Below are 24,417 nucleotides of genomic sequence, written 5' to 3' on the forward strand. Positions count from 1 at the left end.
TCTCATTAACAAAGCAGTCAATTCCCTTTATTTTTAAAATTTTATGTACACATATGAATGATCTGTATAATGTACATTCAATATAGAAAGCTTTATATATTTGATAATGTATAGAACATTTCACAATTACACTAATCTCTTACATGACATCTGTTTTTCAATTTTTTTTGCACAAGCTCCTTTTTCATTCCATTTGGTAAAGCCAGCTATACATACCAATGTGTACTGTGAGCTCTCATAAGGTTAATGATTGAGGAGAGGATACCAGTGAAAGGTGCAGGGACAAAACCTAATAGTGTTCGACGGCGGAGGAGGACAGCCACGGAGACTCGATACAGGAGAGGGAAAAACCCTCTTCCAGGAAAAAGTGACTTAGCCCCATTTCTGTAGACTGCAGTTCAACCCCACAGTCACACTAATTCAAAAAAACATTATAAAAACTAGGAAGAGAGTTTTGTCTTTTTGATTCACAGTCTTGTAAACAGATATAAAGGAACAATATGTGCTTACATACATCAAGAAAAAAAATTCTTGTGTACCCACTTAGGTTGATCCACAGAGTGCTTTCTTATAACGTGATACAATTAGAATCACTGACCTTTTTTTCCTAAATAAAAATATATTTATAGAAAAATGAATAACACTGTCATGAAACCAGGAGAAAGGCAGTAAGAGTTTGCTTCAACCTATCAGCTGGAGGAATGTGGACTGAGCCCTGGCCTTTCAGCATTTTCTTGTCTCTCATGAACGTTTCAAGTCTGATAGCCAACATCGCCTGCCTCCTGATCCACGGGAGGCGGCAGGTTAGACATGACTGACGAGGATGCCCCTGCGGTAAGGTAGCCAGCCACTCCAGGTCCTGCAAGAGAGAAAGGAAAATACAAACCTTCTAGAGAACAGTCATGTGAAAACACTGACCTTCACAAAAATGTCAGAACCTAGTCAACTGCCCCATCACAAGAAACTGGTAATCTATTAGAATTATCTAAATGTACAACTAAACCTTAACAAATAGCTACATAGCACCATTTTCACAGTTTGCCTTTACTATATGACAAACTTTAAAATCACTTCAAAATTTATGCTGGACAGTAACACTGGTGTGGAAACATGGGAAAATCTTCCCTTCTCACATCTGGAAAGTTCGACCTTTCAAAAAATCCTGGGCACTGATGGAAAGCTATGTCATATTAAAAAAATTTTTTTAAATAAAGGGAACAAACAGAGAAAAGAAACTCTACATTCGGTCAGACCATCCAAAGTCATTCTTGATGCAACTCCCAACAAAAACCACTTCTATCCACATTCAAGTTAACCTATTTTCATTTGGCGCAAAGAAATGCCATTATAACAAGTGACACCAAATGAAAAAGAGTTGCTAAACCAAGGTCTCTGAGAAAGAAAAGGAAGGCTCTGGACATAGGTCAAAACAAGAATGTTATGGGAAAAGGTATCAATATTTCACTTTTATATGTCTTCCTTGGTTCTAACAGTCTCTACTGCATGAAAATGCTATATATGCCAACATTTATCAAGATGTGTCGTCCTATGAGCATACAATGGCTTTAGTCCTCTAGTTCATCTTAAACATTGCAGAGACACTTAACTACACCTCAGAATCACTGCACAAACTGTACGAGCACTTGCAAGAGACACTGTAGCATAATACTGCATACTGAGCAATACTTTTAGCTGATATTATAGGAAACAAGGCAAACAGCTAAGGAACATTGACGGGTTAGGACTAGAAAGGCAGTGGAAGCAGCATGCATTTAGCAAAATGGTTCTCTACCTGCTTCAGAGAGCTACACAGAAGTTAGCAAGCTGCCTGGCAGAGCGGATCTAAAGCCCGCTCCTGAGGTGAAGGGGGCTGCTGCCAGTTAGAAGGGAAGGAGAGACACCTGAGGGGAAAAAAGAAACGTAAGCAGCAAGGGAAGTTGTGAGAAAGGGCAAACAGCAGAGCAGTTTGATGAAGGCTAAGGCGTAACAGGGACTGACGTAGGACACAATTCAGATTCATCTTGTTTTTCACCTTACAAGCATTTGTATCGAGGATGTGAAATGGCTTGTACCACTGAGGAGACACTGCATCTAGTGTGTGATTACAGGGCCAGAGACAACAGCCTGCGCAAGCTGTAACACACCACCCAGAGTGCCCAGGCACTCAGAACTTTGAACTTATAAAACTTAGAAAAAGGATTTTCCCCTTTTAAGGCACCATGGGCCTGCATCTATCAACCCCTGCCTTCCACCAATCAGGACACCAGGCCTTCCACAGACTGCTCAAAAAAGACCGCTGGGTCAACAAACCCCCTCTGACAAGGCGGTCCAGAGCTACAGCACCGCACTGTTACCAACCTCTCACTCTTTGAACCCTAGGCAGCACCAAGATTACGAGGGAACTATCAAGAAAGTCTCACTAAAGACGTAACCCTTAAGAATTAACACCTAAACACTCCAGATTGGTATAGTTCCTGAGCTTCTCTGACTGTGGGCTCAACTTAGTTCACATCAGACGAGTAGATTATGAGACCAAATCACGAATGCTACACATAGAAAACAGACTAAGGCTGTCGTTCTCAAACTGTGTGTTGAGGCACCCTGGGGCAAATTCACGGGCACGGCTGGATATTTTAAATTTGAGAAACACAGAGACATCTGTTGGACACCATACAAACAACTACTTTCAAGTTGTTTGGACATAACTACTTAATAAAAGTTTAACTATTAAGTATTTCCTTTTTGCCTCGGGGTAGACAAAAAAAAATCACTAAGATATTAAGGGCACTGTGAACTGAGAAAGTTTGGGAACCCCTGGGCTAAATCTAAGTTATGAAATGAGAGGCCTAGAAGGATATCCAGAAGAGACCAAATTCTAGCCCCACCATTTGCCTCTTCCAGGAAAGACAAATCAGTTTCTGTAAATGAAGTCTGAGATGCTCTCTCACTCACACCCCTGGCTCTCCTTGAGGACATGTCTGGTTTCTAGGGGCCAAAAGGCACAATCTGGTCATTAGGATGGGATAGAGCAGTTGTATTCTCCAGAGAAAAGTGAGAGGAAACAGTAGGGGCTGCCAGAAATGGGGCATGTGGCAACACTGCGCAAGGCTGTCACTTAAGAATGAGAAAAGATGGAAAATTAACAACGAATTCCACAAAACAGAATTGGCTGCCATGATGGAATAGTGGAAGGAGCATGGGCTTTGATGAAAATGAACATGGGATTCTCAGTGGGGAAAATAAAAAAAGGAAGCCTTGCCTTAGCAGTCACTGTTCTACAATAAACTGACATCGACCTTAGGGAATCTTTCCTAACATCACTTACATTGTGTAGTCTTGGACAGGTGTAAAGAGAAAAACAAAACTCTGCAAAGAACTAACTAACTGGTTTGAGGAGAGGCCTAAGAACTGCACCCTCTCTACCTTTAACGGCCTTAGGAAGCCCAATTAACTATCCCACATGCCTCTAATTAAATAAATATGTATATACAAAGTTCTTCATCTCCAATTCTAGCTCCTAAAAGCATCTTCACCTTGGCCTGCTGGTCTTCCTTTCCCTGTTTTTCCATCTTTCTCTACCGATTTTCTAGGTGAGGTAATTTGAGGATTTTCGCTGCCAAAATTGGTTTTATAGAGCCTTGAGCTTGTCAGCACCAAGCTCTTCTAGAATCTAATAAATGGCTAAGTAACCCAGGGCCCTGGACAATGAGCAACCACAGCTCATCTATATCACAGGTAAAATCCCACTGAGGCACTTTCAGATGAGCATTTATCATAAAACAATGTGCCAGGTGAGAGAGCCAGTCTCATCTCAATTTATCAATACTGAGTAATCCTGCCTTAGGACATTTTTATTTTTACCCCAAATCCTGAATGTAGGACTGAATAACACTTGCTCAGCAGCCAGGGAGAAGAAAATCATAAATGTATTTTCGGTCATTCTCATCTTATTTTGAAACAGTAATTAACTTTCCGTTATCTTTCTCCATCTCCTAAACAAAATCCACTTACTTGCCAAACTCACCCAAAGATACAGTTAGAAGAAAAGGCTGGTGATGTGTGTTCTCACAGCACCTTATTTCATTTGCAAATCAGAGGGGCTGGGTACAATCTGAGTCTTTTCAAGATTGAGGGTAGAGTGGAGTAAATTTAAAATTCCAATTCAAAACAACATTGTATACATTCCATGGAGTTCCACATAACGGGATTTTATCATTATTAGAAGTACCTGCCTCTTTTATCAAACACATGACACACAATACATCAATGGAAAAGCTCAAACACACAAAAACATATGGCAACCCAAGCAATAAGTACACATCAATTCAACTGTCAGTACTTTACCACTTCAAACAGTCCTTTCAAACAGAACAGAGTAGAGCTGATGGGAAAATCTTAAATCTTCTCAAACAACTAACATCTTGACAAAAGAACATCCCAGATTAATGTGCTAAAAATTGGACAATTTCAGGGCCAACACAGCTCAGAGCGAGTCCAGCCTGTCCCATGTTGACACGCCCGCAGGCTTCAGCAACACCAGTCCCTTTCCAGGTTGGGATTTATACCATCTCCCCCTCCACTGGTTTTGTGTGGAACTTGCTGCCTCTTTCTGCCCCTTGAGCCAGCCCTAGGACGTGAAGAAATTCATAAACCCCAGTTTTTCTTCTTCCCTAACACTCTTCCACCTCCCACAGCTCATCAAGGCTGCTTCTCATACCTCACTCAAAAGCCACCCCAGGGATCCAAGTAAAAGAAAAGGCACAGACAGGAACCCTTCCACTCCCTGTACTTTTTCTATAGTTACTAGGCAATTTAGATGGAGGTGAGGACCAAAATGATTTCAAGTCAGTCTAGGTCTCTAAAGATAAATCCCTCTCTCTTCTGTATTCTAACACCAGACCTTTTGGCCCACAGAATGATAGTAAGTCAAGGACCTGCAGTCTTTTATTCCATCGAGTCAAGTCAACAAACACTAAGTACAATGGAGAACAAAGAATTACAAGAGGCCTCCCTGTCGTGAAGCTTATAATCTATATCTTACTATTCTTCAGGGCCAAATTTCAAATAAGTTTGCTCTTAGCCAGAAAAAATAAGGCGGATTTTCCAATCTTAACATCTTTACATACAAAGTAATGAATGTAACACCACAAAAATGTGGTATTATGTAAACGTTTGGAAAAGGGGTCTAAAGAGGTAAAGCTTTTAGTGTGCCTATAAGAACATACTTAGAAGCTACAGCTTTACCTTAAATTTGAAAGAGAGATATGGGATAGACTAGGACGATATTCTAGGTATGTCTCTCCACAGAAATCATACACATGGGTTGGAAACGTTAGCAGGGAAATCTATGGTACTCTGGTCTTAATGTACACACATGACTGGCAGCCAAAGCACCACAGGTTTATAAACATTAGGGCACTGCTTATAAATTTTAGTGGATTAATATTAAAGTGGTCACAGTGAAGAAAAAACAGTAGTATCACAACCGAGTCTAAAGTTAAAACCAAGCAAAACTTTCTCCCAAGTCTCTATTTTTGAATATTCAAGATTTAGTCTCCACGATTTATAAATTTCTATACTAGCATCAGGATTATTAAAACAATCACACTCGTATGAGAAACTTTGGGTAATAATTTTTTTCTTTCAATTTACCTGCATCATCTCTGGTTAGAGGAGAAAGCAGGGCTGACATTTTTTTATATACTACAATTTCAGGCAGATGGCAAGAACCACCTCATATTCTTAAGGTGAATTCCAAACTGAAAACTTTTATACTGGAGACAATATTTCATCTTCAGCATATAACAACAGAATGCTGTACTTTCTTTTTAAACAGAAAGCAATATGAAAACGAGTATTCTAAAGTTATTAGGCAATTAGTGTGTCAACTGGACAAATGTCCTGAGCTTCACAAGTGTATTATCTTTTGATCCCTAAGCAGTAAAACATCCTTTCCTTTATGGTACCCACATATTTCCTCCCAAGAAAGGACAAACCCTAAGTACCTGGCAAATCACTGGAAACTCAGAAGAAAAATATTTCACATGAGTATACATATTTAGAACTTCAATCCATTATTATGACAGAAATAGAATGATGCTATCACGTTTCTGATACTGGCATTTCCGAGTAGATATTTCTCCACTCTTTTTACATATTCACGATAAACACTTATACAGCCATGCTCCAAATATAACATACGACACCACTAATGAATTGGATCAAAACAGCAGAGTCCATGTTTCAGTCAGCACACAGTCAACACAACAGCAGTTCACACGCTGCTCAGGGCTAATATCAGAGGTCTAGTGCATGTCCACAGCACCTTCAAACCAGGTGACCAGCAGCCTAAGAAAACCCTCTAAACGCTATTTTCAGTCTAGTCAGGGCAAAAGGAAGGTCTAAGTGGCTTCTGCTGTATGTCTTACGGTAACCAATTAGGTGTGGTTTACCTGTGAGGTATCCTGCTGTTTGTGACTCAGAAATAAACAAATCATGTTTCTGATCTTTGAAGGCACTCCAGACTGAAGAGCGAGAAAGGATTTCATTCACCTAGGGAAGTAAAGCAAACTCTGTAAACATAAATAACTTAGGGCCTGGAAGATGGAACTCAAGAGAAAAAGCAAACTTCCAAGACAGAAGGAAGAAAGCCAGCTGAGGAAAGATCCAAGATGAACAAGACCTACATTCATCACACACCCTACACCAGGCACAGCCCATTAAACCAGACCCAGAAAAGCCTCTAAATCAAGTCTTCTCTCTAAACTTGGACTCTATTATTTGAACCTACAATTTACTGACCTGTATGTGATTTGGGCAGGAAGGTTTGCCTGTGATAGTAATAACTGGCTGACAGTGTGGTGTGGGCTCACGAAGCATTCCTAAGGAAGGAGTTTGAGGAGAAGATGCTGCAAACTCAAGCTAAAACTTAAAGCAGTCTTTCAAATTATGGGTTGTAACCTGTTAGAAGTTTATGAAACCGATTAAGAGGGTTGTGATCGACATGCTTGAGAAAATAAAACAGGTGACTCTAGAAAGCATCAGAATATCACAGGTAAAATGGGTACATATTGTTCTGTGATATATACACATACATGAGAATAAACAACAGCTGTGTGTAAATGTGCACTGGACTAAGATGAAAGACATACTTCTATGTGACACAGATAAAAAAAAGTTAAGGAAATTACAACTTAGAGGATATCTTTTGCATATCAATGTTCAGATCAAGTATTTACTGTGCACCTTGTACATGTCATGCACAGTGGACACCAAGATGAGAAAGACAGTCTCTGTCTCTGAAGTGCTGACAGTCTAGTAGGGGAGACAGATGGTGCCAGATAACTTAGCGGTAAGCATTAAAGTAGAGATATACATGGGGGCCGCGAGAGTCCAAGAGACTCCCTGTCCCAACCGTGGAAAGAAGCACTAGTGGAAGTGATTAGCTGTGAAGGTGGTGGAGAGTTCCTATTTTGGAAACTATCATACCTCTTTCTTCCCCTTGGGAGAGGAAGGTGGGTAACTTTGCTAATTTCATCAACAGGAACCCTGAGGCAAGTTGGGGGGAAGACAACCGCCTGCACATGATACACAGGAGTGCCTTTGCTTGGCAGTCAGAACACTCACAGGAAAAACCCCACAAAATACTTTATTAAACACATAGTTAATGACTGCAGCAACACATGCTCTCTCTTTAATATCACTTTAAACTGTTCAGATGATGATACTGATAGAATGGACAATAGCATAAAAAATGTTGTTTTACTTGGAACACAGACACACAGTGGATTCACTAAAGGAAAGCTTTAAGTCAATTTAAACCTACAAAAGAAGATTAGGAGGTAGAAACAATCCAAATGTCCATCAACGGATGAACAGATAAATTGTGGCATATACATACAATGGAATATTATTCAGCCCTAAAAAGGAATGAAGCATTATTGATACATGGTACAACATGGATGAACCTCAAAAACATGCTAAGTGACAGAAGCCAGACACAAAAGGTCACATATTGTATGATTCCATTTATATGAAATATCCAGAATAGGTGAATTCATAGAAAACAGAGTGGTGGTTGCCAGAGGCAGTGGTGGTGGTGGGGGAATAAAGAGTAACTGCTTAAGGGGTATAGAGTTTCCTTTTGGGAACTAGATAAGGTGGTGATTACACAACATTGTTAATGCACTAAATGCCAATTAACTGTTCACTTTAAAATGGTTAATTTTATGTTAAGATAAATTTCACCTCAGTAACAAAAAGAGAGAAAGCATTAGTGGACAGGGCTGTACATTAACACTGAATGAGGATCTCCTCAGAAGCAACATTAAAAATAAAACCAAAGAGGAAATTGAATTACTGAACTGGCTTGAAGTCAGCACAGGCATGCAGCTGAAACACATTAATAGATATCTAAGTCACAACAAAAAGGAAACCAACACTTTCTAAGTGCTAATAAAGAAAGGAGATGAAACTAAAATGACGTGCATTATGGGATAGTTAATGAATGTGGTTCTCACTATCCAACAACTCCTAGACCTGAAAGTCAATCTTAACCAGCACTAAATACTCAATATTCTTCAATGCTGAAGAATTCTGGCATTTTTCTTCCTGAAATGTACCACATGCTACCACTATCCTGGGTGACTATTTGAGCATACAGTTCGTGTTCTTTCACTGGCTAGGAGGCAGCTATGTTAGTCCATCCTTGGTCTTGGGACCTGCTCCAGTTACAGCCAATAGAACCACACCTGTAAATGGAACCCTTGGCTTTGAGCATACTTGTAACTGGCAGATCAAAGTTACCTCTGTGCAGACTCACCTGTTCTCCATGCTGCAGGCTTCGAGTCATTGCCTTGAGAGCTTTAACAATCTGAGCCTTAGTGGCTGCTGGGTTGTCCAGATTTTCAAGGCCAATGCCTTCGAGTAATTTTAAGAGGTATGGGACCAAATCTGCTTTCAGCGCCTAGAAAAGAATAAAGCATACATATATGCTGAAAAAAACCTAACAATCCACTGAAAAAATAATTTCACCCCCAGGACCATAGCGGGAAGAGGACAACCTACTTTTTTATTTTAATGCCAAATGCAGATTTTTTTTATTGTCTAATAAAAATGACATTCTTAATGAGACTTGATTCCGTGCCATCAGCTGTTCTAAATGCTACACATTGATTATTTTATTTAATCCAACACCCAATGATGTAGGCACAATTAATACTGATGGAAAAATCAACGCATGGAGGGCGAAACATGTTGACAGTCACAGAGCTAGGCAGTGATGGAATTTGCATCTGGACTTACAAAGTGCAGAATCTGAGCTTTTAGCCACTATACTGGGCTGCCTCCTCTAAGGACACTATACTAACTGACAACAATATTTGAAATATCTTAATATTTTTTGCACATTTTCTTAAATCAACATTTGCATTCACCATACATTTCCTATCAGCCTAATAAAAGCTAAATAATACTCTGGTATCATACAATTTTCACTGCCCACTCTGAAACTCAAAGGGAAGAGGTGGAAGTAACTAACATTTAGTGAGTGTACCTCTTTTCACAGATATTATTCTCACAACAACCCAGTGAGGTAGTCATAACTTTATTTTACAGATGAGGAATCTGAGCACTGTAAGGTTACATTTCATGCCTGAGGTCACAGAGACATCAAGTGGTGGAACTAGTTCATGTTTTTTCCAATACAACTCCACCCCCTCTCGCCCCCCTACTGAAGCCAATTATAAGTTTGAACCTCAGAGTATCCAATTATCTCCTTGAGATGTACCCAATACTTCTAACCGCCTAAATGAGGGGTGGAGGTGGCGGTGGGGGGGCGTGTTGGGGAGAGGAGATATGAGAGGAAAAGAGGCTGGAAGAATAGGAGGGCCAGAAAAAAGAAATGAAGGGCCTTATATTCAGGCTAAGGATGTCAGCTGTCACTTTGTCATCTAGCAGGTAATGGGAAACCAATGAAGAGTTAAGATGAAGAGTGACTCAATTATATTTAAGAGTTATATTTTAGAAAGTTCACTTTCACAATGATTTTGAAATTTATTGTATGCTTTTTGTTCCTTCAGGTCTGTCTACTCTACATTGGTACCCACCAAGTCTTATTTTCATTAGGTGGGTAGTCTCTTTGAAAAGGACAATAAAAATCTTGGCATGTTTCTTAAAAATGACTTAAGAAACAAAGGAATGAATAAACAGAAGGAATCTTTCCAAAGAGGATGAAGTAAATTTTAGAAAGCAAGCTAAGGATAAACACTTAGTAGATAAACAAAATTTAAAATTTAAATATCACAAAAGTACTTTGACAATGCTAAGATTTTTGGCAGCTGGCCCACCTTTCTCTGTGCACATATACACGTGTGCCTGTGTGTGTGTGTATAAAATATAAAATCATGCATACACAAACTCACAAATTACCTGTCTGCCAAACCTAAGTGAGGGAAACCAAATCAGTTCTACATAACTGAAAATCTATTTGTCTGGTATGCTTGCTTTCCTAAAATAGTGCTGAATCTAGAAAGTCACTTACTTGCACTACTAATTCACTCTGCTCCTTCTGAAACATTCGATTAATTGCTTCACAGGCTAGACCAACAGTATCTGGTCGCTTTTTCATTCCATTCATCAGTGGGCCAATGGTCTCTAAAGATGCCATGGCTCGAACACACAGCTAGGTGCCCCAAAAGAGAAAGTTACTTGTAGAATAGCAATATTTTATATAGCACAATAAATACCATAATAATAAAACATATGAAAAACCTACACTCAGTTCAAGTTTAATAATGAACTGAGTCAAACTCAGTCTCCTATTAATTATATCATTAAACTGACTTAAGAATTATTATAATACCGTGTGGTTCATATGCAGAAAGGCACACGGTAGGAAGGGGATTTATAATGCAATGTACATTAGTCAGAAGAAGGAGCATAGACAAATTCTAGAGCTATAAGCTACTAAATGGATTCATCAATACCTCGTTTTCAGACAAGGCATGGATAACCCGAATGGCACTCTTAGGAATGGCATTGTTCCTATGATTCATCGCCTGGATAACTTTGGGAAGATGGCCCAATGGTGGGACCTGATCAGCCAGCTGAGGCTGTGCATTGAAGAGACATACTGTTGCCGTTGTCAAAGTTTCCAGAGTTTCTCCCTGAAGGGTATAAAACAAGCAAACAAACAAACAAACTATAAAATACCGATAAAGTCCTAAACATCTTTGGCAATTATTTGGTGTTCAAAACCAAGGATCCACAAATTCTAAGTGCTGATACTTGAAAACCAATTCACAAATCCCAACAGAACAACTTCTCTGTCTTGATAAAAGGTATTACTTTAAAAAAAATGTAAGAATGTGATATCTTAATCTAAGCAGCCTGTTACCGAGCAAGGTCACATCACATTTCTGTTGCAGGTTTAAGAGATCATCTCCCAAGATATTACTAGAATTTTAAGATAATGTTATAGAAATGTCAGTATCAGAGAACATCAATAATTCAGGCAAATGCAGAAGTAGTAAAATGTTTCCCCCACTTCTATTAAAAATCCTACTATTTAACGTGTCTGGCTACCATAATGCACTTTCTATTGTGGATAATGGATTGCAAAGACCTATAACTTATACCATTATATGCAGATATATATATCCGTAACATAATGCATCTTAAATGGACATGGAAACTCGGATGTGCCCAAAAAGGAAGGTGATATAGGAGGAAAATTCTCTGTGTTTTTGTCTTTCGAAGTTTCTACTTTTTGAGGATTTCATTTTTTAAGCAAACTATGTATGTAGTAAAAACCCTAGTAAAGAGAAAACATGACTATAGAAAGAGACATATGTAAATACCTGGCATACTAACATTTTTTTAAAAGTTTTGCTAAGCTAATGACAGTAACCAATAATTTCTAAGTACTCGACATGCACCAGACATTATGCCAAGGACTCCATATATATCAAAACTCATTAAAACCTCAGCCGTAGGCGCAGATGCTGTGATCATTCTATAAATGAGGCAACCGAGGCACAGTCATTGGGTATTGCCCGAGGTCACAGAGCTAGTCAGGGGTGGAGCCGGTGTGGGGTCCAAGACCATCTAATAACACAGCTTGGGCTCTGAATCACGTCAACCTACAGCCAGCCTATTTAATCCAACAGCAATCATGTACCTCAATTACTGTCAATCTAAAGGTTCAGATAACAAAGGTTATTTGGGGTTTCTGACTTGCCAAACCAAGACCAACGCTACTTTCTCACTCACTCCTGCTTTCCTGGTAGCCTTCAGCTTTGAGCATAGGTAACAGGGTACACCCATGTAGTTACTACTCTCCTGTCTATTTCTTTAACTAGGGTCATCCCTGCCATAGACAGAAAGCTGAGTGAAGAACATGTCCTAGCAGGACACACTTCCATTTAGATTTCTACACTGAACATTTAGCTTTCTCCTTAAAATTATAGAACCATTGAAAATGGGGTGCCAGAAACCTTTCAGAGCTTCCATAATTGTGAGAAATAGCATCCTCTTAATATAGACACCTCCAACTTTGGTTCAGAAATAACCATTTTACTAAGGAGTTTCACTTTTAAACATGCCCCAAACAAAGATGAACAGACACATTTGAGTTTAAATGTGGCTGCTATATTGAAAGAGGTAACCAATTCTTAATATGTGGTCAATAAGGATGGTGTTCTAAAAGAAACACTATCAGTATATTTAGTGAACTATTTGAAATGTTTTGCTGATGGCTGAAGCTTACATGAGGATTATTCTTCTCCAGGAGCTCAGTTAATTTTTCTAGTAGTGCAACAAGAAATTCTCTAGGCTTTCTTAGAACCCAAGCTGGTTGTGCAATAAAGATTCTCAAGAAAACTCCTCCAACAGCAAGTTCACCCTCTGCTTCGCCAAATACCACGGCAAAATCTTCAGGTAACTTTAAATAGAGAAAGAACCATAGTCAAGTCACTTAATCATTAGTTGTACATTAAACAAGAAACAGAAACCCTATTAAAGAAATGTTTATGAAATTAACTAGTGCTTAAATAGTCATTAATATAATCAAATCATAATTATTATGTTTTATTTCCTCTTAATAAAATTTGGAAAAGGTGCTTGATTAGTTACTTATTTCAAAAGTGAGTATTCCTACTTTTATCTTTAAGACTTGATTTTCCAGGGGAAGATCTAAGTGTCTTAATGACCAAGTATCTAATAAGTTGGCATTAAACTGATTCAACAGGACTTAAAAAAAAACAACAAATCAACAAAAAATACAGCAGAATGTAAAATTGTTTCTTCTGAATAAAAGTATATTTTACCTTCCAGTTTACATCAGGGTTGTCTCGCTGATTTTTAAAGTGCCTTGGGGAAAAAAGGGGGGGAAGGGAAATATCAAACTTCAGTCACAAGAGATACTTCGATTAGCCTTCAGAATAAGTCTTAGAGAGGTGACAGACAACGTGGGAAACGTTTGCCCTTCCCAGTGATTCTTCCTGGAGGCCCTAAGTTATTACATGTGTCTTTACTTACTCTAGCATCATTTCTCTAACTGTTGTGGACACTTTATCTCTGGAACTATCATTCCAAATTAACTCAGGATTTTCATGAGTTCCTTCAAAAATATGTACAGCGGCTTCAGGGTTGTCTCTCATGGCATCCATGAAAACGCTTGGTAGAAATTTCATTAATATAATTCGAACCTATGTGAGGAGGTTTGAGAAAGAAAAAAAACCTATTGGAAACATCTTAATATTTGGTTTATTTCACATTTCTCTAAGATAGAATATTGCTGTCATTTGTGTTATGGCTGATGTGGGCCATAACTATTATCCATAAGCTCTGGAGTGGGAGAACAGATAAACCTTGGTTATATAAAGGTAACTTGAACAAGACTCACTACAAACTGCTCCTACTTACCTACCCAGTTTCATCTCCATTCTCTGCCTCAAATTTAAGAAACTTTAAGAAATTCAGTATCACCGGTGTGTAAAGTCCCCAGAACACACCCCACTGGATCATGACTGGCACATGCTGCTCCCTCTTCCCGGAATGCCCTTAGCTGGCCTGTCCCTCCAACTCTCCCTCATGCCCTCCACTCTTGCATATAAATTTTTCTCATGCTACCTTTGTGTCTTACAAGTATTTTTTAGCACATTTATTTTGTTGTACTATGTTTTATATTATACTGTACCTTTTTCCAAAAAGGATTTAAAAAGCAGCTTCAAAAAAAATACAACCAACAAATACATACACATAAACTGAAAATTAGTGTGAGGCATAAGAACAAAGGGAAAATGAAGGTTGGGAAAGTAAGTTTTTTCCCTCGAGTCTTCACGTAGTTTTCTCTCCTTTAGTGTCAATTAAGTCCATGCTCAAATCTCATCTATGGAAACCATCCCTGGCCCAGTCTGTCTTGCTCATTGCTTGTATTCTCAGCCCCTGGCTCACAGCAGATACTCAAAAACTTACTTAAATGAATGAGAGTAATACGAAGTCAGTACACATAGCAGACATCAACAGCCCTGTATAGTTGCTAATGATATACTACAAATTTAGCTCTGAATTTCCTAGCAGCCAATGAACTAAAGGAAACAACGTCAGTTACATGGTAGAGAGCATCTGTACAACAGGAAGTATGTCACTTTTCTTGGTCATGACAGAATTCAAATAGGAAGTGATCACTCACCGGTGTGCACATTATTAAACGTTTAAGTAAAAAAATTTACATAATGCAAATTCTTTGGCCATAAGCCTTCCAAGTTATGTCCAGGTTACTCAGCTATTCTAGAACAGGGGTTGCCAAACCTGGCCTGCCGCCTATTTTTGTATATAATTTTACTGGAACACAGCCATACACATTTGTACAGTTACTGTCTGTGGCTGTTTTCCTGTTAAAATGGCAGAGTTGAGGATTTCTGACAGAGATCATACGACCCATAAAGGATAAAATATTTACTATATGCCCCTTTATAGAAAAAGTTTACTAGCCTCACCCTTACTTCACACCATGTACAAAAATTAACTCAAATGGATCTGAGACATAAATACAAGAGCTAAAACTAAAAAACTCTTAGGAAAAAACATAGGCATAGTCTTTTGTACCTTGAATTAGGCAATGGTTTCTTAAATATGACATCAAAAGCACAAGCTACAAAAGATAGATTGGACTTCAACAAAATTAAAAACTTTTGTGTTTCAAAAGACATCATCAAGAAAGTAGAAGGACATCCACAGAACGGGAGAAAATATTTGCAAATCATACATCTGATAAGGAATTGGTATCTAGAATATATAAAGAACAATTACAACTCAGTAGTAAAAAGACAATCCAATTGAAAAATGAGCAAAGGATGTGAATAGACATTTCTCTAAAAAAGATGTATAAATGGCCAATAAGCACATGAAAAGATATTCAACATCATTAACCACCAGGGATGCAAATCAAAACCATGAGATACCACTTCACACCTATCAGGATGGCTATAACCAAAAAAGATATGTAACACGTGTTAGAGAAGATGTGGAGAAATTAGACACTTCACGCACTGCTGTTGGGAATGTAAAATGGTGTAGCCACTGTGGAAAACAGTCTGACAATTCCTTGAAAAGTTAAAGGTAGTGTTACCATATGATCCAGAAATTCTACTCTCAGAGAAATAGAAATACATATCCACACAAAAACTTGGACACAAATGTTCATCAGTAGCAATATTCAGAATAGCCAAAGAGTAGAAACAATCCACATGCCCATCAACTGATAGAGAAACAAAATGTGGTATATCTATACAATGGAATATGACTTGGCAATTAAAAGGAATGAAGTACTGATACTTGTTACAACATGGAGGAACTTTGAAAACATTACACTAAGTAACAGAAGCCAGTCAGAAAGAACCACATATTGTATGATTCCATTTATATGAAATGCCCAAAACAGGCAAATCTATAGAGACAGAAAGTAGGTTAGTGGTTGCCAGGTGCTGGGAGGAGGGGAAATGGGGAGTGACTGCTAAAGGGAATGGGTTTTTCTCATGGATTGATGAAAATGTTCTAAAATTGATTGTGGTCGCCTAATCTGTGAAAATAATGAAACCATTGATTTGTACATGTTACACGTGTGAACTGCATGGTATGTCAATTAATCTCAATAAAGCCGTTAACAACAAAAAAAGAGTTTACTGACTCCAGTTCTAGAATCTCTTGCTGCAAATCATTCAATTAAGGAGCTGATACTTGTATTTTTGCTATACAGAAAATTTAAGTGTAAATATATTCACCTTGATAAAATTTGTCCCTCATGTATTGTAAAGGTCAAAATATTACTGAAGAGCTCGAAGTCAATTCTAATACATATTTATTTTAAACATCTAAAACATTATTTGAAACATAATATTAGATATTATAATCACACCCCACCTAACTCTACCTTTAAGAAAACTCAATATTAAATATCAATATTCATACTTTTATGGACCCTTTCTATAGTCATCCAAATGTAATCTCCCTCATATCTCATCAACCCTGCTGAAGACAGACTGTTAACCTTATTCCCAAAGTAAAACTACTTCAGGTCCTTTGACACATTCTCAATACCTAGATTGAGAGAAACGGCAAGAAAAAAACAACTGAATCCAGCTTGTTTTACTGATGTAAAATCAGACTCTGGAAGTGGAGGCCTTATTTCAAGGTACCCCCAAATGTCTCTAAGGTGCTGCTTGGCAGGCTGGCACAGAAAATGTCTCAGTGAGCACTATTTCTTGCGAAACTGATTTAATACAGAAGAAGGGGACTTTGATTACATCTGTGTGTGGATGGAATTCTATTTAGAAGTACTGTTTTAACAGGTTCTTGCTCTGCAAACTGGACCATGGTTCCAGAGACCTCTAGATTCTGAATGAAAGATCTCCCTGCAGAGTGGTGTAGGTGCCATTACACTCACATGCCTGCATGGCCTTACCTCTCCGAGGGTCGTGTAACCTTACGAACACAGAGGTGGAATATATAAGGACACAGATCACCATCTCCTTCACTAGCTACTTCCACAGGCCAATTCTCGCAGTGTGCAAGTCTAACGTAACCTAACTATCTTCTCACATGAGCTAAGTATACTTTTGTTCTCTCTTCAAGGGAGATGAACAGTTTATCGCCATAATCCAAACACTCTTAAGATTTCTCAATTCCAGTGCAGGCTTCCCCAACTATAATTTTTCTCAAACTAGTAATATATAGGAATGATTTCAGGTATGTCAATCTTTCAACTTTCACATCAAATCATTTCCTTATCCTCACCATCTCAGACTTTGGCAAACTTCATGAAATCAGTATCAAAGTAATAAAGCTTTAATAGTTAATTTCTTTTTCAGAATCTATTTTTGTGCTCACCTTTGGACCTATTAGTTTATCTGCTGTCATTTTCGCAAAAAGTTCTGCAGTTTGGGCTCGAACCTGTGGATGTGTTGAATTGCAGAACATATCTAGTAAATAAATCAAAGCTCCTACGAAGGAAAAAAAGAATTAGTGTTTATACTATACATAAAGAATATGACTATTCTAATCAGTAGAATTCATTTTCAACCTTACTTCAACTCAATACAATTGGATGTTCTTAAAACTGTAAGTCTTCCAAAGTATTCTTCTAGTTTATCAGACTGTACCAAGTAGCTCAAAATAAGCTTCGTCATTATCGAGGACGACTGGATGAGAAAGCACTCTATACATTACCTTTTGCCATTGCTTCTTTGATTATTTTCGTACTTGATGTCAAAGCATAAAGAGTTTCCAGAACAAGCTGACGACCTGCAGAGTAAAAGACATTTCAAGGAACGAATCATCACATTAGCTTACATTTTCTGGGCATCAACTCTGTGCCAGGTACTGAACTACTGTTCTACACAGGGTATCATACTTCAATCTTCACAATAACTGGAGAGACATGATTATGGCCTTGTTATGAATGAGGAAGCAGAGGCCCAGTTTAACCAGTCCACAGTTTCATAGCTAGTGGGTGGTACAGCTGGATTTTGTACAGAAGTCTGTCTGACTCCAAAGCCCACACTCGTAATCACTATGCCATACTGTCTTCCTACCTCACTGTTCACTGCACAGACAAAATCTTGTCATTTCCTGACACCCCGAGGACACTCTGATCAGGCATCTAAGATTTTTATTATCTTGGAGAAATGAATAGGAACAGGCAGTTGCAAGACACTGTTCCAATCTAAGATATAATAGCATCCTTCTGGACAGTTGTGCACCTCTCACCCCTTGTCATGGAGTATACTGGGCTACTGACCTCTACTCTTCCAGAGTCAAATGGCAATGACAGACAGGTGAACAAAGGAGTAAGAGGTGGCAAAAAGGGTGGAGGCTGCCAAGTATTAGGCTGAGACTAAACAATAACAAAGGCTGGTAGCTGCACAGGGCTAAGTTAACATGCAGGAGAACAAACATTCAAAAGGAGATTCCTGAGAAGCAACGATACTTCACTGAAAACCCACCACTGTTCTAAACATAGTTTCAAAGGAAAATAGTCTTTGGAGGGGAAAGAGGAAGGTTAAAAGTTTTATGTATTTAATATCCCTTAGCAAACTGTGCAAGACAGATAATTTAGTCTAAAATATAAATGACAGCAGAGTAGGTTGAGACGGCTAGACGTCAACTACGTTACCTATAAGATTAAAATACTGACTGGACTGTATATATAAATCAGATATAAATATAAAATTACATGTTCAAACTACAACTTCTGTAACATTCTTTATGTCATCAATCAGTTCAATTTTGCATTGTTTGAAGCCTCAGAAAGCTACTGAAATCCAATATAAAAAGAAAACCAACTAAGGTTGTAGGGATGATAAAAATAATCTTCAAATGACTTTCAAAAGTTGTCATTTTAAAGAGCTATTTCAGACATGTCATTTACTAAAGAAAAGAAAATTATTCAGTGGAAATTCAATTCCATTCAATTCACTCAACATAAAAGAAACACCTAACACGTGCAAGGCCCTGGGGCATAAAATGAATGAGACAGGTCTGCTCTCAAGGAGGTGGACAGCTGCAAAGCCAAGATTAAGACGACTTCCAAGGGGCTGGCAAAGGAGACTGAGCAATGTATCCTGACAGTGGTGAAGTTGGAGTTATAGTGCAATCGCCTTTGAAAAGCAACCTCTAGGTTGATTCTAGCACAACTACACACTGTTATGCTAGACAACTGTAGAGTTTATAAGGAGCCTATATTAGTGCAGGCTGTATTCAAGAAATCAGGTCGGTGTATATTTTTAAATTGATCGCATCTCAGTGGTAACAGTCTATCAGCATCAAATCGGTAAAGGACAAGTAATGCAGGATTGAACTCTAAGCTGAACACAAGGCGATTTTTATCTTAAGCATTTTTTCTATCAACCCATTGTTTTTTTAATAAACTATGAAATATTAGTCAATTCAATTACTCATGTGTAGCTTATACTCAGCAAATGAAAATCCTAGGTTATCTTCCTTTGCTTTTAGACCTCTCTCATAGGAAAGCCAAATAATTTTATTAACTTATGTAAAACATAACTAGGAAGACAAATATAATGTAAGAATAACACTTAAAATATTCCAAAACTAAACATGGATAACATTATGTGAGAGGTTTTGTAGCATCTGTGTAACCGCTCCCCTCTATGGGTTGGCTGTGCTGTGGTTTACAAAATTCTATTCGTGATTATACGTACTTGATGGCAATGAATGTAGAAGAGCCAATAAATTGGATAAAACCATTGATTCAGCAATATTGTTGACACAATCTTGGTTTGATGTCACTATATTCACAACCTGAAAATTAATCAACAGGATATTAAGAGTTTTGGAAATAACTTTGGACCTAAATCAAATTAAATCAAATTATTCAGACCTAAATAAATTTAAAGCTTCACAAAAGTGAGAACAATGTTTGGAGGATAAAACATTTAATTTTTAAAGAATTTAATTTTTAAAGATTGGCTTTATTACTTTGATCTTTTGAGAAATAATAAAAAATGTGAATGTTCATGTATGTGTTATGTACATTAGCTTCCTATTAATTTATAATTTTATTTATTTATTTATTTTTTCCCCCAAAGCCCCAGTAGATAGTTGTATGTCATAGTTGCACATCCTTCTAGTTGCTGTATGTGGGACACGGCCTCAGCATGGCCGGAGAAGCGGTGTGTCGGTGCGCGCCCAGGATCCGAACCCGGGCCGCCAGCAGCGGAGCGCGCACACTTAACCGCTAAGCCATGGGGCCGGCCCAGCTTCCTATTAATTTAGAGGTAAGAATAAATATAATGATCTAACAAACATTTTAGCACCAATTCATAATCTTGAGGCCAATAAGAAGCCTTCAATCCAACACCAGTTCATACTCAAGAACTGGGGTGGGGAGTGATTAGGAAGATAATGATCCTCACTACTGGGACTTTCTTTTTGTTTTTAGAGGGAGAAAGTAAATGTCTTCAGCACCCAGCACAACAGATTGGCTCTATCTTTCCATTATAAAGAAACAGGCATATTTTTCTTTCAAAGAGGATGACATCTCAAGTCCAACTTTTATAGTATACATCTAAAGATCAATGTCACTTAACTTGAACCACGTGGTCTGCATCTCAAGGCAATGTATCCTAGATTTAACAATGTTTATTTAAATAGTTACAAGGTACTTGAAGGAATTAAGCAGAGAAGCATGATTTTCTCAATTAAAAGAACACACTTGTTAAACTTTTTGACCAATTTAAATTTTGTTATTTTAATAAAAATCTCTTTTAAACCAAAATGCAATCTAACAACACGTAATACAAATCATTCATAAACCACTCATTAACCTGTAGTTGCAGTTGAATTTGGTGTTTTTTAAAATAAATTGTGCATGTTACAATGAGCAGGATCATCTGCAAAATGACCCTGGGAGCTCACTCTAGGTAGCCTGGACAATGAGACCCCTGTGACAAGGGACTTTCTGCTTCTCTCAGAGGAAAAGGCTCCCAAACAGCTTCCCATAGGACAGTGGTTTCATCCTCCTGAAGGAGGGGCCTCCAACTTCTCTTGGACCCCTAAGGCCCACAGGTTCTGGGCAGCTGGCTTTCCCAGACAGCTCCTGTAAACAGCCTAACAGCCAGTGGTCTGACTGGAACCCTCACGGGAAAGGTTGCTTTTGTACTAGATCCATAAGAAGAGAGAACAACTGAGGGGGAGGGGGGAGGGTCCGTCTTCTAGAACACAAACCCACAGCGTGTAACCCGCAGAGTGCCCTGGTCTCAACACGTCTCTCTGTTGTGACATTGAGAGATCAGGGAAACCCTGCCTCCTCTTGTTGATCTGTGGCTTCCAAGCTTCCTGAGTAAAGCCCATTACTTAACCCACACCACGTGACACTGTACGATGCATCCCAAGTTCTAATGCATGATAGAAAACGACCACAGAGGGAACCAACGTAAAAAACATCGTGCAACACTTGCTCTTCAAAATAAGTATATTAATTCAAATTTTAAAAATATATTCCCTTAAAAATATTTTAAAATATATTTACTTTAAAAATATATTCATTTGAATAAAAATATATTCACACACAAAAAAACCACAGGCAAACTTCCATTCAACTTCAGATGGTGATTAATCGAGACTCAAACCACACATAGCAAGCGGTAGGAAAGACCATGCACTTTAGCACAGAATTCTTCTACCTCCAAAGCCAGCTGCTGCACTTGACCAGCTCCATGGACTCGGAGAAGAGAAAATATTAACTTAAAGTGCCCAATGCACTCACTTGCTGAGCCTAGGGAATAAGAATAAAATGTTGAGAATAAGAATAAAATGTTCACTCTTTATTTCCAAGAGATGTTCTAAATTATAGACCTTCAAAAAACCGATATACACTACTGTTGACTTTTATAAGTCTCTGAGAACCTTTTCTCAACGTTTGTGACATGAAGTGAGGGGGGTTATCTCTAAGCAGCAATAAATCTCAAGAGGCAAAAAGTAGGGGCCCGCCCCGTGGCGCAAGCGGTTAAGTGCGCACCCTCTGCTGCGGCGGCCCAGGGTTCGCCGGTTCAGATCCCAGGCGCGCACCGATGCACTGCTTGTCAAGCCATGCTGTGGCGGCGTCCCATATCAAGTGGAGGAAGATGGGCACGGATGTTAGCCCAGGGCCAGTCTTCCTCAGCAAAAAGAGGAGGATCAGCAGATGTTAGCATAGGGCCGATCTCCTCACAAAAAAAAAAAAAAAAAAAAAAAAGAGGCAAAAAGTAAGATATTAGAGTTTCTTAGGTTTGTTTTGTTTTCATTTCTATCCCTACTTCTAGCCCTCAGGCTAAAAGCAAGAAATTTATCAAATACACATTCCAAATACAACTCAAAAATAAAAGGTGTAAGGTGGTGATTTTACTCTACCTCTAGCCTTAGAGCTACCCACCTCAGCCTAATTATATTTTGGGAGAGTGTGCGACATCACTGGCTTTTAATTAAGACTGAGTTAGAACTCTGCCACTTGAGGACTACATTACAAACTGACATGCATATACAAGGGGTTCCTTGTGAAAATACGTAAAATTGAATGGTATTTCCATTCCTACCCACCTCAAACCCCAATCCCATATATTTACTACCTTTTTGTTGTAAATAAAACAAAAATATTAAACATTAAGGTTTTGTTCAGGTATTTTTCCTTTTGCTACATGAACATACAGTGTAATCTGTAATGTTTTGAGGACTCATAAGATAATTCACTAAGACCCCTCAACTTCAAGAGTCTGAATATATTCTATAAATAGGTTGCTTTTAAATTTATTTTCAAACCACTCCTTAACAGGTAAGAATTATCGTTAATGAATTAATGACACACAAACCAAACTTCTAAATTACAACAGAGCATGTGATCCTGATATATGAACTTTACAGATGCTATCAAAATAAAATTACTGTGCAAGCCCGTCCTCAATTTTTATAAGTTCCAAATCAATAGACTGCTTTGCTGCAATTTCTTTGTACCAAATACAGCACTAGTAACGTTCTACTATGTCAACTCCAAACAGTAAGAAATGAAGTTTTCTTTGGATTTTATAATACTGCCTTTAATAACATCCCAACGTATACCTTGGGAATGACTAATTTTCCTAACATTTAATTATTGCTGATTATTTTATTTGAATAATTTATTGGCAATAACCAAAAGTCAGAATTTTAATAGTACTGTAATATATACTGAAAAGAACAAAAAAAGTACCTGAAAGATAATCTTAAATGTTAATAAAACCAATTTGAGGTCTTTAAGTAACTTGAATTTGTATTGTTTTAGGTTTTATATTCGATATTTGTTATCAAAGTTAGATTGGAGGAAGCTTTCAGATTTTCACTCATCCATTTCCCTGGAGTCAGGCAAGAGTGATAACATTTTTGGAAATGTCCAAGCATGAAAAGTCTCACCTTTTTATTACTTCAATTTTTATACACCAAAAACTTCAGGGAGTTTTTCAAAAATATGAGTGCCCATATGCACATGGCATTGTTTCAGGGACCAGAAGAGGCAAAAATTAGATCGCCTATTAAATAAATCTGATTTAAATACTTATATTTGGTATGTCAACTTATGTCATCAATGTGAAATTTTACACTCTCAAGTTATTCTGCCTTTTCAACTCATTGAGATTCATTTTGTCTTAGAGATATGAATTCTTCTAAACATGGTGCTTTGACTTCTCTTTCCAGCCTACTGTTTATAGGTAAAAATATTATGGGGTCGATTCCACTTAATGTTACACCAGGTATAACATTATAACGAAGTATAATTTTCCCTGATAAAATAGAGAATTGGAATTTTTAGGGCCCTTTTATTGTAAGGATCTTACTGATCAAGGGTACAGTCACACACCTGGATTATATTTTATGACATTTCTCAGGGCCTCCAAAGCCATTTCCACTCTTGGCAGGCGATCTCCGTGTTGCTCTGACTCTACTTTTGCAGCATGTGTGATAGCCATGAATGTGTGGAGGTACTGGGCTTGGGAGCCTATATAATCCAAGAGACTTGCAGCAAATGCTTTTGGAACCTAAGTTGAGTGGAGAAATATTTTAAAGCATGTATGCTCTCAGAAATCACTTATAACAAAGATTCCAGAGCAAAAAAAAAATAAATAAAACAAAAAACTTCAAGCTTTAAGAGTGATTACATTACACATACACATGAATACCCTTATGAACTAAAAAGGGGGTGGGGGAGGAAACAAAACCCAGCTGCATTAGGAAGTGTTTCTCAACTTTTTTTGGCCCCATACATTAGAGATCTGATATACTCCCATCAGTACCTTGGTATAACAATTCTGAGATTAGAAGATTTCTTCCTTAACCAATCAAAGTAACTGATAACATGAGAGGTAACTTCTACAATTTGATTATATTTTT

The 24,417-nt window shown here is 38.0% G+C and overlaps 1 protein-coding gene across 3 annotated transcripts in view; it reads right to left on the reverse strand.

Moving 5' to 3' along the window:
- Positions 1-24,417, reverse strand: part of DNAJC13 (DnaJ heat shock protein family (Hsp40) member C13) — a 116,916-nt gene continuing 92,499 nt past the window's right edge. The window contains exons 44-56 of one of the 3 annotated variants that reach the window (XM_058553095.1): positions 23,888-24,065; positions 21,705-21,796; positions 19,722-19,821; positions 17,728-17,802; positions 17,389-17,501; positions 13,537-13,706; positions 13,326-13,368; positions 12,767-12,940; positions 10,986-11,165; positions 10,541-10,681; positions 8,822-8,965; positions 6,453-6,552; positions 662-859 (exon numbers count right to left, since the gene is read on the reverse strand). In XM_058553095.1, coding sequence (XP_058409078.1) covers positions 753-859; positions 6,453-6,552; positions 8,822-8,965; positions 10,541-10,681; positions 10,986-11,165; positions 12,767-12,940; positions 13,326-13,368; positions 13,537-13,706; positions 17,389-17,501; positions 17,728-17,802; positions 19,722-19,821; positions 21,705-21,796; positions 23,888-24,065 — 1,617 coding nt within the window. In that variant the 3' untranslated portion in view covers positions 662-752. Of the gene's footprint in view, positions 860-6,452; positions 6,553-8,821; positions 8,966-10,540; positions 10,682-10,985; positions 11,166-12,766; positions 12,941-13,325; positions 13,369-13,536; positions 13,707-17,388; positions 17,502-17,727; positions 17,803-19,721; positions 19,822-21,704; positions 21,797-23,887; positions 24,066-24,417 lie in introns of all 3 variants that reach the window. The other 2 variants (XM_058553085.1, XM_058553106.1) reach the window with 2 other exon arrangements.

Source organism: Diceros bicornis, chromosome 2 (genome assembly GCF_020826845.1).
Source record: "Diceros bicornis minor isolate mBicDic1 chromosome 2, mDicBic1.mat.cur, whole genome shotgun sequence".
NCBI classification, from domain to species: domain Eukaryota; kingdom Metazoa; phylum Chordata; class Mammalia; order Perissodactyla; family Rhinocerotidae; genus Diceros; species Diceros bicornis.